Here is a 14,356-nt window from a genome sequence, read left to right on the forward strand (position 1 = left end):
AAAACTGTTTAACCTGTAGATGTTGAGGGTATGTAGAGAGTGGGGGAGAAGATTGCAGGGGGGGGTAGGGGAAATGGTTTCATGGGTAAGCTAGTCAGACGAAAAGCGCCCTTGAGGATTGAATTCTGTTCCTCTCTCTGCCACAGAATTCCTGTGTGATGCTAGGCAAGTCGTTTAAACGAAACTTTTCCCAAGTGGTGACTAATTGATTTGAGTGCTCTGCAATTCTGGTTGCATAATTTGAGATACTAGGGGCTTATATGCAGAAATGCTGAGGGTTTGCAGCTGCAGCTGAAGTCGATTAAAGTCTGTGCCCTGAATGTATGAAATGTTGTTTGATACTGAGCACTTGGAAAAATCATATCTGAGATAAAATTAGCATCTGAGATTACTGAAGATTTTACCTTAATCTGTGCCTCATTTTACAATATATGAAAAAGGCAAGTACTGTACACTTGTCTCTTAAGATACTACAATGGTAAATAATATTGATGAACTCTGATGCCATTGTGATGGGCTACAGAACAAAAATAACCACGGCTTCCAAACGTATTTGAACAGCAAGCAGCTAAGACCGGATGAGGCCACAAATGAAAAAATGCATGGAGAAAAATCCTGAATAGCTGCTCACTGGGTAGGCAGTCATCTGTGTTGCATAAAGACAGGGTGGCAGGAGTAATGACGACAGATTGTAGTTCCTTTTCAGGGAACTACTCAGTTCTTCCCAAGTCCCCTTTACTGGTTCAGAATATTCATTTTTGTATGTAGCGTCTTTATCATATTTCTGTTATCCCTGAATTTTAAAACTGTAAATTTATATTTTAGATTGAATTAAACTTGAATTAAGCTCAAATTAATCTCTTAGCTTTTAGCAATCTCGTTATTTTTTAACAATACCTTCTCTTGTTACTTAAAAAGTAAGTTGCACCCTTTCTCCTGATTCAAAGAATACAAATAGGAACTTGACCAAAATTTTTTATCCTTTTGGCCTCTTTGTCAGCAGTGTGCTCCTTGTTAACATTGCCACAGGATATGCAGCTTCCACTGCTGGCATCTGCCTAAAGTTGGCTCAGGGTGGGAGTAATTGGAAGATGGGAGCTAGATGAGGAAACAGATTAATTTTAGTCCCCTTCTTCCTTTCTTCCTGCTTCCTGGTTTCTTCATCCTGCAGTAAATATTTCTTTTATTTTGTCCAGCAGTACTTACTGTGACTGATTTTTTCAGAAATAGTTTTGCAGTATTTCTGCCACCACTATTTTGTGTTTGGGTTTTCTTCCTTCCCTGAAAGACAAGTTATGAGAAGAAGAAATTGCATCTGATGGGGAAAAAACCTTCTATGGATTAGATTCCATGGCTGGGGTTATGAGAGAGAGGAAATGCAGCTTTGGCAGCTCGCAGGACTGTCAGTAACAGAATGTTTATTTCTAGTAGCTTGTGGACTTGCAGTCTCAGTCCTTTCCTCTCCACCTGTGTCAAAAGTTACCTACTGATTATATTCTTGCTTGTATGTTGACCTTTCTTTTAATCTTGACTTTATAACTTGAAAACCGGGGAGAGGACCCATGTTAGGGATTTATCCTTGCTTCTTTTAAGTCCTGTGATCACAAAACTTTTCCTGTAGCTTATGCATTTGAAATATTCTACATTTGCCAGTGTTTCTACTTGAGGCAGTAGGACCAGTTTTATCTCCCAACTTTCACTGTTGTCTTTGACGCTGATAATCCTGTAATCCCGTGTTGAGAGGCAGGTAAATGAACGGGTAATAGCCACTATCTTCTGCAGTCAGTTGTCTGAAACAAGACTTCTGGTAGCATAGTTAATGGGATGTAACCTGTGCCAAGTTTTTATTGCTGCTCACTCAGCTGCTGATTCTTCTTTTCCACAAGCATAGAAAAAGGCATACTTCTCCTCTTTATTTTGGTCGTGTTGCCTTTTGCAGTGTTTGTCTTGCTACCAGCTCTGCTCACCCAACTTTGTAGTCCCTGCTGTTGGCTATTGCTCTCTGTCCTGCTGGGTAATGCTTCCAGACTGAGGAGCTATCCTTAAAATACAGGTGTCAGAGGAAAAGTCCTCTTATCTGTTACTTCTGCTTATGATGATGGGGAAATGAAAATGGGGATGGAGGAAGCAAGAGATTTCTTTAGTTGTCCAGTTTCAATTCTGCTGTTAAGACTTGAGAATAGGCCTCTATGGGTGGATGACAACTGCCTTTTAGTATCAGTGGCTGAAAAACTGGCCTTACATTTGCCCCTTTACTTACTTTTCTCTCAGGATCAGGGAGTATTTCCTACTCTGTTTCACTCATGACTTCAGGGGCAATATTGGGTAAGAGCTATTATTGTGCCTTTCTCAGTGCTCTGATTGTGCTGATGGGCTACTTAGCTTCTCAGCAAAACAGGCTTGTTTTTGCTGAATTATTTTTATGTACAAAGAGAGAAGCAGGCACATACGTGTGTTTGATACTCCCTGCCTTTTGTTGTGACGAGGTTGTTGGGTGTTACACTCAGCTAACTGAAGAACGCTTAGATTGGGAGAAGTGTTTCCTTTGTGCTCATCTTCTCAGCTCTTCTTCCTTGTGCAGACCTGCCCTCTGTCTCTTCTAGATTTGTCTCGATTTCACAGCATCTGGTTCAGCTCCAGCCTTGCTGTGGATATTGCTGTGAGAGCAGAAGCTCAGCTCATCCCAGCTGCTGCTTGGGCTGCTTCTGCAGGGAAATGCCCCATCGTGAGGGTTTCCCAGTTTGGGTAGGGTCTGTCTTCTGCTCTTCTTTCAGCTCTTGCAGGCCACGAGTGGAGGCAACTTATGGATCAGCATGAATTACTCCCCTTCTTCCCTAATGCAAAAGATGCCTCCAATATAGTACTGGAAGAGAAAAGCAGTAAGTGCTTGTGGGGAGAGGCTTTATGAAAAGCAGGGAAGTGATCTTTCTGCCCCTCACTTCGGCCTGGGTGGTTCAGTTAAAACATTTTAATTTGAGAAACATAAAGGGCAATTCAGGGAACAGCGTGCCACTGTGTGTAACAGTATCTGCCCACAGCTGCCATAAATCTTGAGAGGTAATTATCTTCCTTAAGGATTATTTGGCTCATTCTCACTAGAAATAATGTCAGATAAGCATTTTTAGAGACCATAATAGCAATTTTCCATACAAAATTGCTAGTGAATGGGAAGGGCTGTCTTCAAGTCAGTTCCATCACAAGTCATTGCATATATGTGACTTTTAAAATATGGACATGATTTTTAATTTTTAAGTTTATTTAGCTTTCAGTTGCTTATAAGTTATTTGTCTGTGTGAATTCTAATTAATGGTTCATAGTGCTAAACTTGATTTCTTAATCCGAGTACATTTGGACATCGGCTGCCTAATTTATGACTCATACAGATTCTGGCAGATTTTATCAATTGTCTTTTGAGATGATAGTGTCCTCTGCCTTCTGCCCTGGACCTTGATCAGATTTGCAATGTTTTGTGCCATCAAGCTGTGAACTGAAGTGGCCTGACAGTGCTCCTGCTTTCAGTTTATTTTGTTAGGACTGGTTTAGCAAAGTGGTGGGCCATAGCAATAGTAATCTGTTAAAGCTTATTGGAGTTTAACTGAGCTGCTTTTCAGGTTTTAGGCTGGGATGTGTCCTACATGCAGAAATTTTGCTGATGCTGGCATCTGAACTACGGAGAGCGATGGAGGGCATTCCTGTATTCTTTCAAGGAGGCTATGTACTAACTCAGCAGTGAATTACTATATAGGTAGTGGCATGTTACAACCTCCCTGAGGTCTTCTGGGTCCCGAGGTAGTAATAGCTCATTAAAATGGTAGTTAATGAGTATAAAGGGATCATTATATGACTCTCCTACATGACGGGTTGGGCTAAATCCTAACTAGTTCACTAGAAGGTATTCTAAATAACGAAGGAAAGAATTGGATAAATGCTGCTGGTAGTTTTTTATAAACCTAGCTATTTAAGGCAATGCTTTTGAAAAAATACTCATAGAAATACATTTTGAATAAATAAAAACAGATTCATAAATGTATTTTAGAGCTTTCAGAGGTATTAGTATCCCATATAATCTCAAAGTTACCTTAACATAGTCTGCAGCATCTTTGGCTAAAAATATGCAGTGTTTTGCCTCTTCTGATCAGTTGGGTTTGAAGTTTAAAAAAAATATATTTTCCCTCATAACTCCTTACATTTGGTGGTTTTTTAAGATTTCAAGATTCATAGACATTTTCTGCTCTATATGCCAAAAATAAAAGGTGGAACATTTTGTGGGAGGAGGAGAGTGCCATTTCCCTAATATGGTTTTGTTCATGGAAAACATAAGCACCTCATACATGAGATTATATTTTTTTATGCCTTTCATTTAACTGGTTATTTTCTGGAGAAAGGTATTAAGAATTTATTCAAGCTTAACAATGTGAATTTTGTAGCAGGGAGATGAAAACCTTCTCGATCTCAGTAAATGCTTCATGTCTTCTTTCAGGCTCTAGAAGGACAAAGAAATTAAAGACTGCGGGCTGAGGTACACTTAGATCTCACAGCTCAAGTTCAGTGAACAGGGTTGTTTCTGAATGTCCTTTACCTAAGGAAAATAACATTGCTTCTACAAAATGAGCCCTTCAGAAATATCATAGCATGGTACAGAAGCTGGGTAAACAATAGGAAAAGGAGGGTGGAAGCAGATACAAAATATATTCAACGAAAGTGTATAAATATATTGTAAACATATATAATATGTATATGATTTTGAGAGAGGCGCTCCTGCTTTCTGTCTTAACTGCTGTGCATGGATATGGTTTACTACAGTGGCTCTACCATATTCTCATTTAGGTGGTTTTGTTGCAGGCATTAAGTTTGTATTTATAATAAACCAAATACATTTTTAAGGGAATAGTTTAATTTAAAAAAAGTTGTAGTTGTAAAAGTTTCTGCCTGCTTTTCTTGTTCAGTTTAGTCCTTATTTTCATTTGACATTGTCAAGGAACCTTGCTGATCATATCTGCTTTATATTACCATCTTTCAAGGTTAAAGCTGATAACGGATGGAGAAAGTATTCTAAACTCAAATTATGTGGATGCCTTATTAGTGATCACCTACTACAAGATGACTTTCTTATGTCAGAGCAACTACTGTGTAATAGGAAAAATAAGCCCAATGCCGAGCAGTCCAAGTCATGGAACGAGGTCTCACGGGACTTCATAGCAAAGAGGTGTTTCCTGCTGCCCCTTTATACTTGCCACTCCTTTCGAAGCCCTTTTAGGTTTTGTGAAAATCTCGTCTACTCTTTCTTCCAGCATGAGCATCTGTCACCTTCAGTGTGACAAGCATACTGTCTTTCAGCCAGGACCTTTTAAACCACATAAACAGATGCAGTAAATCCAGTTGGAATATTTTGAGAGTAATTATTAAATTGATCATCAAAAGGATATTTAAATTCTAAAATATAGGAATGTTAGTGACCTACTGTACCCTGCTGTGACAGAGCTGGTTAAATCTAAGTCACGCCTGATATATGTATGCAAGACCTGCTTGTAAAGGAGACTTCATCAATCTGTTCCACTGATATGCTAGTGATGCTTCTAGGAGGTTTTCCTGGTATCTAACTTGGATCTTCCTGTGCTGCTATCTAACTCATAGTGCTTAGCCCTGGTAGATCAGACAGGGCAATTATTCACGTTTTTCTTTAAAGCTACCTTTTACATATTTGAAGATGTTATGTCCTGGTGTCAGCTACCTTTTCTTTAGGCTTAAGTTACTCTCGTTCTTTCAGTTTCTCTGAACAAGTCACTGTTTGTTTTTTTTCTCCTAGACCCCCTATTAGTAAGATTTTTTTTGTTTCTTATCTGAGCAGGCTTATAGCTCTCTCTAGTCGCATTGTTTGAACTGGCCACGGCAGTCTGCTGAGGTCTTCCAATTGCTGCGTGACATGGCACGGCCGCTCGCTGCCATACTGCTCGGTCACGGCGCTGTGCTGCACGGAGAGGCAGCACCACGACACTGACTCATGCTCAGCTTGTGATTTACTGATTGTTTCTGCCTAAATGCTTTTTTCTATCCTGTGTTTGTGCAGTTGATGAATTCTGTCCAGATGTAGACCATTAGTCTTTCACTTAGGAAATAATGTCATATTTTTCTTAGAGCAGTTCTCCATTTTGTCCAGATCTTTTAAAATTCTAGTTCTCTTTGACTGCATCTTGTAAGTTTTCCAGGTTAGTGTTAACGACCAGATTAAACAGGATTCTATAATTCAGCTTGCTGGCTAAAATATTGAATGTGGTCTTGGGGCAAACCTCATAAAATTCTGTTTGATACACCTTTTCATTTTTGACAGTTAGAGCCTTTAACTATCCAAGGTATTATTTATTTCCACTTTGTCTTGCACCTGTAAGAGAAGCTTTGTGATACCCGTGTTTTTGTAATTTGTTTAAAAAAAGTTGTACATTAGAAACATTACTTAAGTCACATATAAAAACGATCACTCTGTTCTTTCGAAGCTTATTTAACTGTGTTCTTAAAATATTTTAAGAAGTTAAGTAGTAATTACAAATATAAATTAGGGCATTGTATAAGTATTAAGTGCTGCTGGAAAGGTAAGCTTGTTTACACCTTGTTTTGAAATTAGCATGTGTATATGTATAAAAATATATAAGGTGGATGTGTGTGGGTGTATGGGCATATATATTGGTGTCTTTAGCTGCTGATAGGGCTGAGGAAGTTGCTAATAAATAGTTAATGTTTATTCTGGAAGTTGATGGCTGTGGGGATTATTCACCCTGTAAATGTTGTGTTGATGCATAAGATAACAGGTAGATTTTTGAAAACTTCTGTGCTGGACGTAATTGTGCTCTGTTGGCTTCTTGTATGGCTTTATAATATATTCAGTTATACGTCCTATATCCTGTCTCGAGTGCCCTTTCCTCATTTTTTGGATGTCAGAAGGGAGAGTAATAAACACCTTTAAAAAATATGAAAAGTTTTAGCAATTAAAGATGTAGTCGCAGAAGTGACAGTAACCATTCAGGTGACACAGGAATTCAGTAATTAGTAGCTCAAGCAATTTTTGGGGGCTTTAGTTTACTTATTTATTTAGATATTTGGTTTTTGTTAAGACCTAAATCTGTGGTCATTAGAAATCTCACTCCAAAAACTACCCTTAAACTGAGATCTAGGAAGCAGTTATTTGAAAAGATGGCTTGCTGTGTCAGTTCTGGTGGAAGCATGGAATGAGAACAGGAATAGCAGGAGGAGGAAGGGGTAAAGGTCTGGTATGGATATAGCCTTGCTGATTTTCTAATTTCCTTTAATTCCTTACCCTTTGAAAAGAAGTTGGAAACATTCTAAAGCAGAAGTGTATCAAGAAAACTATATAAACAATAAGATAGTGTATTTTTGGCATTACATTGTGGGAAGGGCCAGAACTTGTCTGATCCAACACCCCAAAATTTTTGCTGCCTTATGCTGGTGCTCCACAGTGGTGAGTGTGGACTGCACGCAGCTGTCCTTGGGTATAGCATCACCTCTCTTGTAAATCCAGAGGCTGTGCTATCCAGCAGCAAAAGCGTTGAGCAAGAAATGCACTGTAGGAGACTCTACATTTTGCTTTCTCTGCCAACCTGGACTGTAAGAGCAGTGGTCTTTCTTTGTAGCAGTTTAGTTGCTGTGAATATGTTGCACAGGATTGGGAGTTTTGTAGGTGATGTTTTTATCTGAGAGCAGTAGACTGGAACTCTCTGATACAATAGGCAGATTTTTAAGATAACTCCCTAGAAACAACTTTCTTAAGCCTATAAGGTAATACATACAGATATATATATAAATATATATAACTATATTATAAAAATATATATAACACATGTAAATATGTAAACAATAAATTACATATATGAAATAGAATAAAAATAAATATGTAATAGTGTTTGTGGAAAAAGATGTGAAATAAATAAAAAAACTCTACTCGTTCCTTCCTTTTGAACTACCAGAATAGAAAACTAAGTGGAAATAAAATATAACAGTAGGCAGGATTTTGAATTAGTTAGTGTTGGCTTGAGTAATGTCCTCAGCTGTTGTTTCACAGGTTCTATCCATTGTGATTTTGGAGAGTAATTTAAAAAATTTTGAGAGTTGATGAGTGTTCTCTGCATCTCAGAGACAAAGCTTATGTTAAAACATAACTTATGGTTGTACATGACAGTGTTCTCTTGGCAATCTAATTTTTCCTAAGTAATCAGTTTCTGAAAAAAATGTAAAAGCATGAAATAGTTTCAATGAAGAAAAAAATTATGTATAAATACTGTTGTTCAAATTGGTCAAGAAAACCTCAGCCTATGTAATTGTGCACATGTGCTGAGGAGAGCACTTTTTTTGGTTTCTCAAGCATGAGGCAGCAGAATTTTCATTCATTTGGCATGCTAGACTGAAAAGAGTCGTCTTTCATTTGACACACTCCCCTGGAAACAAACATGCCAGGGAAGGGATTGTGCCAGTTATCAGAAGCTCACAGGAATACATTGTACTGGTTTGTATTCATTTTCATTTCATGACTTGCTTTAAAACTTAGCAAATAAAAAAGCATTAAAACACCTTTTTAGCATTATTTTTAGTTCCTATGTATTTCCCTGCTGTGCTGTCATTCAGTTTAAATCAATGGAATGTTGTGAGACACATGGCTGGGTTTGCAGCAGAGCAGATCTCTCCTCCTGCCTGCGTATGTTCAGGGCATTCATCTGTAGACAAGCAGCAAATTTGAGTTTAACTTATTTTACATCTTAGAAAGAAGTTGGATAAAATAAAGGGTCATTGAACAAAGGTTATGCAGTGAGAAATTTAAACCAAAACTCAGCTGGTATCTATTAACTATGAAAGTTCACAGATAATGCTTGGTCTTCTGGGAGACACTTGTTTTCCTTTCCTAGAGTCTTTTATACATATATCTATATAACCTATATATATTCTTCAGGATTGCCAGCAGGTCCTTCCCACCTCTGGAATTTTCTACAAGATTCTATTTCCCTCATAAATGTTTTTCCAAGTGCAGACTTGGCAAACTCAGGTGTACTTCTTGGAACTAATCTGATCATGGGAGATTAAATTCGGACCAGGTTGAAGTGAATATGTGTGATGCCAATCCGGGAGTGGTATTGAAGAGGTGTGTGTGTCAGCCTCTGCTGAACCAGCGCGAGGGGAAGAATCAGGCTGGAAGAAGGGTCACCGCCATATGGTTTCCATCCTAAGAATTACCTAGAGAAGGGTTGTGGAGCAACAGTGGTCACTGTTCTGTCCCCATATGAGAATGACACACAAAGGAGGGGATCACATGGAGTTCCTTGATGCTGCTTAAGGAATGAGGACAGGGGATATTTAATTGTTAACCTACAGTCATGTTTGCTTGTTTCTAACACTTAGGGATATTAGTTTTCTGTGGACTTCACATGAAGACAAACAGGTAGAAAGTAGCAGTGTTGACACAGTGTTTAATAGATGGTGGCAGCTTCTGTCTAGTATCTGCCCCTGCTTGTCTGTGAATTCTGTGGGACAGCCTGTGCATCCTGCAGTTTCAAATCACAGAAGAAAAATATGTGATGGTGAATTTGCAAAGCTTACTTTCTGTTTCTTTTTCTGTACCATTCTTCTTCAACTTGTATGCCTGATGGTTACCAGAAGGAAAGTAGTGGCTTATACCCCTTCTTCTACACAAAAGTACTGAATGAAATAGTTTTGTTGAAGAAACCATGTACATTTGAATGCTCAAAAAAAAAAATATCCAAACATAAGAGTTATATAACTTTGATTTATAATTTGAGAAGGCTAAAGAAGGCCTCATGAGGGCCTGCTTGCACTGAAGGTACTTACAAGTTTGCACTTGAAATAGTAAGCTGGTGCTCTATACAACTGTCGCTTTTTGCAATATAGCTTCAGTAACGTGGCTGTGGAAAATTCTACACTGGCATTCAGCAGCACTGTGATGAAACAGGTGCACTGATGTCTTTCTCCTTGCACCCATTAACTAGTGATTGGACAAACTGCAAGTGAGTAGAAATGTGATTTCTATCTGCAGACTTGTTTCCTGGACCACGTGCCTTCCCATTGCTAATAAAGATACTGCCACCTATTTGAAGACATTGGCAGGCATATTTAAAACCCAAGATGAATTGAGCACATTTACTGCATTAGAAGCAGTTGCTAAATTGTAAGTAACTAAGTCTTGTTGTATAACTGCATTGCACTCAAGGGAACAATTTAGATTTTGAATTGTGTATGTTGGTAAGTGAAAACTATGTAGACATTGATTATTTTTTTCCCCTTGACCTAATCACTGTTTGCCTATGGCAATATCTGATATGTTATGTGTTCACCAAAATTGCCTTGGGACCACAATGAGGCTTTTTTTTTTTTAGCTTCATTAGTAATCATAGTTACATTAGGAATAGAAGGCAGTGGAACAGTATACTTGTACTGTGTACGACACCAGTTATTCTGTTTATTGTAAAGATGGAAGTGAAGTCTGTAGTGGGAATCTGAATTTGTATAGACAGAGGAGGAGACCAGATTTGAATTTTTGTGCATTTTCAGCAATAATTTAATTTTAAAAGAATGGAAGGCAAATGGCTATTTAGACTTTTTTTGGGGGGGGTGAAAAAAATCCTTTCTGTGTTTCTGTGTATGTATTTGTAGTGTAATGATAGAACTTATCTTGGTAAGACTAGAGAGTATGAAAAGGATGCTGAGTAAAATAAAATTTAGTAATGTATTTTTCATTGTCTGAATTAAACAAGCTGCCAAAAGTAGATGTCATAAATAGTGAGAAGAATGTTTCCTCTTCTCCCCCACCCTTTGAATATGACATGTATTGTCCTTGAGGCAAAAATCTATAAGTCCAACAGAGAACTTTAAGAAATGTGTTTAACTTTTAACATTCTGTTGATTCCTTCAAATGGTAACTTTGTGTCTTAAAACACTGGTTTGTGGTGTAGGGGATTATGTGAAAAAAATGTAGAAGATTGAACTTTTAACTTCTACCTAGAGGTCATGTAACTAGACACATGGATGCTCTGACTGTTCAATAGAGTGTTAGGAATTTAAAAATTCCCACGTGGATACTTGCATATTTGCATACATAAGAGGCCAGACTGTGGCCTACCTAAATATAGACTTGCAGTTTGGTATTTCTGAGAAGTAGTTCTAGCCCAAAACAAAGAGATGTTCAACTTTGGAAGTATGATGGCACGATATTGCTTTGGAAGGATGGATAGGTGAAATAGGGTGATTCGTGAGATGTTTGTATCCACATGAGGGAGACACTGTGACAGGCTCATTTGCCTTAATTGGTTGCAAAATCTGCCAACCTGAAGCAGTGTTGGAGAAATCAGTGAATGCACTTGATATCTATAACATTACCAGCTCCTTCTGCTGTTAGCTGAGGTGCCTAATACAGGTTTTATTTTTCCCTCCCTAGATGTAACTGAGATCAAGGTTTCTAAATTTTAAACGAAGCCATCCAACATGTTCCCTGAGCTTTTTCTTTAAAACAAACAAAACTTTAGTGTGATCATGGCTTTCTGTAGTCTTTGGACTTCTGCCCTAATATGTAAAATAATGTCTTAGTCTGCAGAAAACACTGACTCTTAACTCTGTGTTTTGTTGGTCAGCCTTTCTGAAGATGTTTCTGAAGGTGGCCAACAGAGCCAGGTAGCTATAAATGATGGTCCCTTAGAACAGATGATTTCAGCTGGGAGATGTTTCTTCATTAGTTTGAAAATAATCATTCTTTATAGCTTATTTAGAGTCCTACATTGCTAGGAAGTCCTGTAGTGATGAGAGGCTTTTCTCAAAAACCAACCATTTTTGCCGAGGCAGGTCCTAGAGGATCTGGAGCCTTGCCTGAAGATGCCTAACATTACCCGTAGGTAGCATTAATTAGGAAAATGTTTGGAACATACAACATTCCCCAGTGTTGTGTTGGGTGGTTTTGTGAAGGGTTGCTTACTGCTTTAGAAATTCCTATGTGCCAGTTGTAATGAAATAATTTACAGTAACGTCCCATATTTAATTATCTATTGATACTATTGTACCCTCTTCAACCTTTTAGGGGCTTAATTGCAATCAGCTGATATGGTGATAAAGATCACTTTCATGGTTTAGCTAAAACCATGGCCAGTAAACTATTTCCTGTCTTTTATTTGATACAGTAGTGTTTGAATAATTATATTTTGTTTGAAGACAAGCCCGTGTTGTTTATGAAGTGGCTGACTGGGTTGGTAGATGAGGGGAAACAAAACAATCTCTATATTATTTCTGGTAGCTAAGATGAACAATCTGTTTTTGTGAATTTATACATTTTTGATTCAACTTCTCAAGGTGAAGCAACATAAATATTTAAGCAACTTGATTATTTCAGAGTTGTCTTGGGATCTCTTGCTTTGCTTAAGCATTAAATATATAAACTACCTTTTGTCTTGATCTTTTACACAAATAATCCTGCTGCTCCCCAATAAAACTAAGGTTTAAATTCTTCAGATACAGCTGAAAACACTGTAACTTTTTTTGCTTGTGTGTTGTTCGAAGTAATTGGAAGAGCACTGTGGGACAGCTTGTGAGTGCTCGAAAAAGAATACCAAACATCTAAGTGTGTGGTAGAAAAGTAATAAACTGTAGTTGTTTATCCCAGGTACATGGTCTAGAGGCACTCATTTGTTGAGGTTATCATGGTCTCAATCCCTAGGTTTTAAAAGATATTTTTACATGGCATTTTCACATTTATTTTGTGTAATTCTATTAAGTCTACGTCTCAAGAATTTAATGTTTCTTTGAGCTTAGAATAGATGTTTAGTCACTGTCTCTTCCTTCCCCTTAACTGAAAGTTAAAAATAAACCTATAAAACAATGGCAATGTGAAACAACTCATTGGCAGTAATCAAGCTGGAAGCAAGCGGGTACTTCAGTGAGGAATTCTGCTTTGGTGTGCACATGCCTTAGAAGTAGCTGCTGAAAACGGAAAAATTAAAAAATGCATATGTGGTCTTTTCAGGAAAAATCTTCTTTTGAGTAATAAAAGCACCTTCCTTTGACATACAAGAGACTATGGACACTCCAGCCTTGTATTAGGGGATAATACCAACTTCCTTAAAATATAATTTCAGAGCTGAGTTTTTCAAATTCTGCATTTTCCTCTGTTTTTCTCCTTCCTCTCATTCAGTCTTTATTATTCACTCTGGGCCCAAACTTGTATACAGCATTGTAATAGCCTGATGTTATAAAACTGAAAATTTTAAAATGAAAATAATGATTTGTAATAAAAAGCCTGACAGACTAATTACAGTATTGCATTAATTATTATCTTGTTTCAGCTCTGTTCCACAGCTAATTCAGATCTGGGTTTCGTTGTTGTTTTAATCCCTATTGACACTGTAATTTTGAGAGAGTGACTATACTTGGGAACAATATAAATAAAATCAAGAAATAAAAATTGTCAGATAAACAGTTCATTTCTAAAATGTTGCCTCAGACATGTAATGCTTTGTGGATCTTCTGGTGAGGGTGACACCTATATAATATAGAATACAACTGTGAATATCTTTGTTTCTGGATATCTTTACAGCATGTACTAAATAGCAGTCATTAATCCAGAAACTTGATTTGTGCAGCTAAGTTGGTACATCATTTTACATTTTGAGTTTTATTTTTTCTCCTAAAATGTGTGGAGTTCTTATAATGGTTAAGGTATAGATTGATGTCAGTGCTACAGTGTAGCTCCAAGACCACAATTTGAAACTACTTTAGAAAAATGCAGTTCTTTAGACATAGTGAAGCTGAAGTTGAATGGAAGTCCTATTAGGAGTGAATTGCATGTAAATATTAATAAGGGAAGAGTTCTTAGCAAGTCCTGAGTTTGGGAAATTGAGCATGATAATTTGCTGAAATTATGTCTGTCTTGATACAATAATTTTCAGTTTTCATTTGAACTTTTAAATGGTGCAGAAGGTGCCTGGGTTAGGTTTTAAGCAAGAAAGTGTTTGGAAGTATTGGCAAATGTCGTTGTAATGGATGTATGGTAATGAAGGGAGTTACAATGAAAGAGGAATTGGACTGAATGACTGTTAAGTCATTTAGGCTGAGGTGGTTGCAGTTTTGGTTGTTAGATGTCTCAAAGTATGTGTCCTTAGTTCCTGCACTTGGTTGGCTGTCTTCAGATCTTAAGAAAGTTCAGGGAATCAGTTTCTGACAAATTGCTTTGTTTTCCTTTTTTTCAGGATGCTTCATCTGCAGACATTCGGAAAGCATATCGAAAGCTTTCACTGGTTTTACACCCAGATAAGAATAAAGATGAAAATGCGGAAACACAGTTTAGGCAAGTAAGTGCATT

At 37.5% G+C, this 14,356-nt stretch overlaps 1 protein-coding gene across 3 annotated transcripts in view; it reads left to right on the forward strand.

Moving 5' to 3' along the window:
• DNAJC1 (DnaJ heat shock protein family (Hsp40) member C1) overlaps nucleotides 1-14,356 on the forward strand; it is a 113,993-nt gene that overhangs the window by 22,985 nt on the left and 76,652 nt on the right. For all 3 annotated transcript variants that reach the window (XR_005566191.1, XM_039388509.1, XM_027744718.2), the window contains exon 2: nucleotides 14,244-14,345. Coding sequence is in view for 2 of the 3 variants with exons in the window: in XM_039388509.1 (XP_039244443.1) it covers nucleotides 14,244-14,345 (102 nt within the window). In the remaining variant the exon portion in view is untranslated. The remainder of the gene's footprint in view (nucleotides 1-14,243; nucleotides 14,346-14,356) is intronic.

Source organism: Pipra filicauda, unplaced genomic scaffold (assembly GCF_003945595.2).
Source record: "Pipra filicauda isolate LSUMZ 115617 unplaced genomic scaffold, ASM394559v2 scaffold65_size3143899_pilon, whole genome shotgun sequence".
Lineage (NCBI taxonomy): Eukaryota > Metazoa > Chordata > Aves > Passeriformes > Pipridae > Pipra > Pipra filicauda.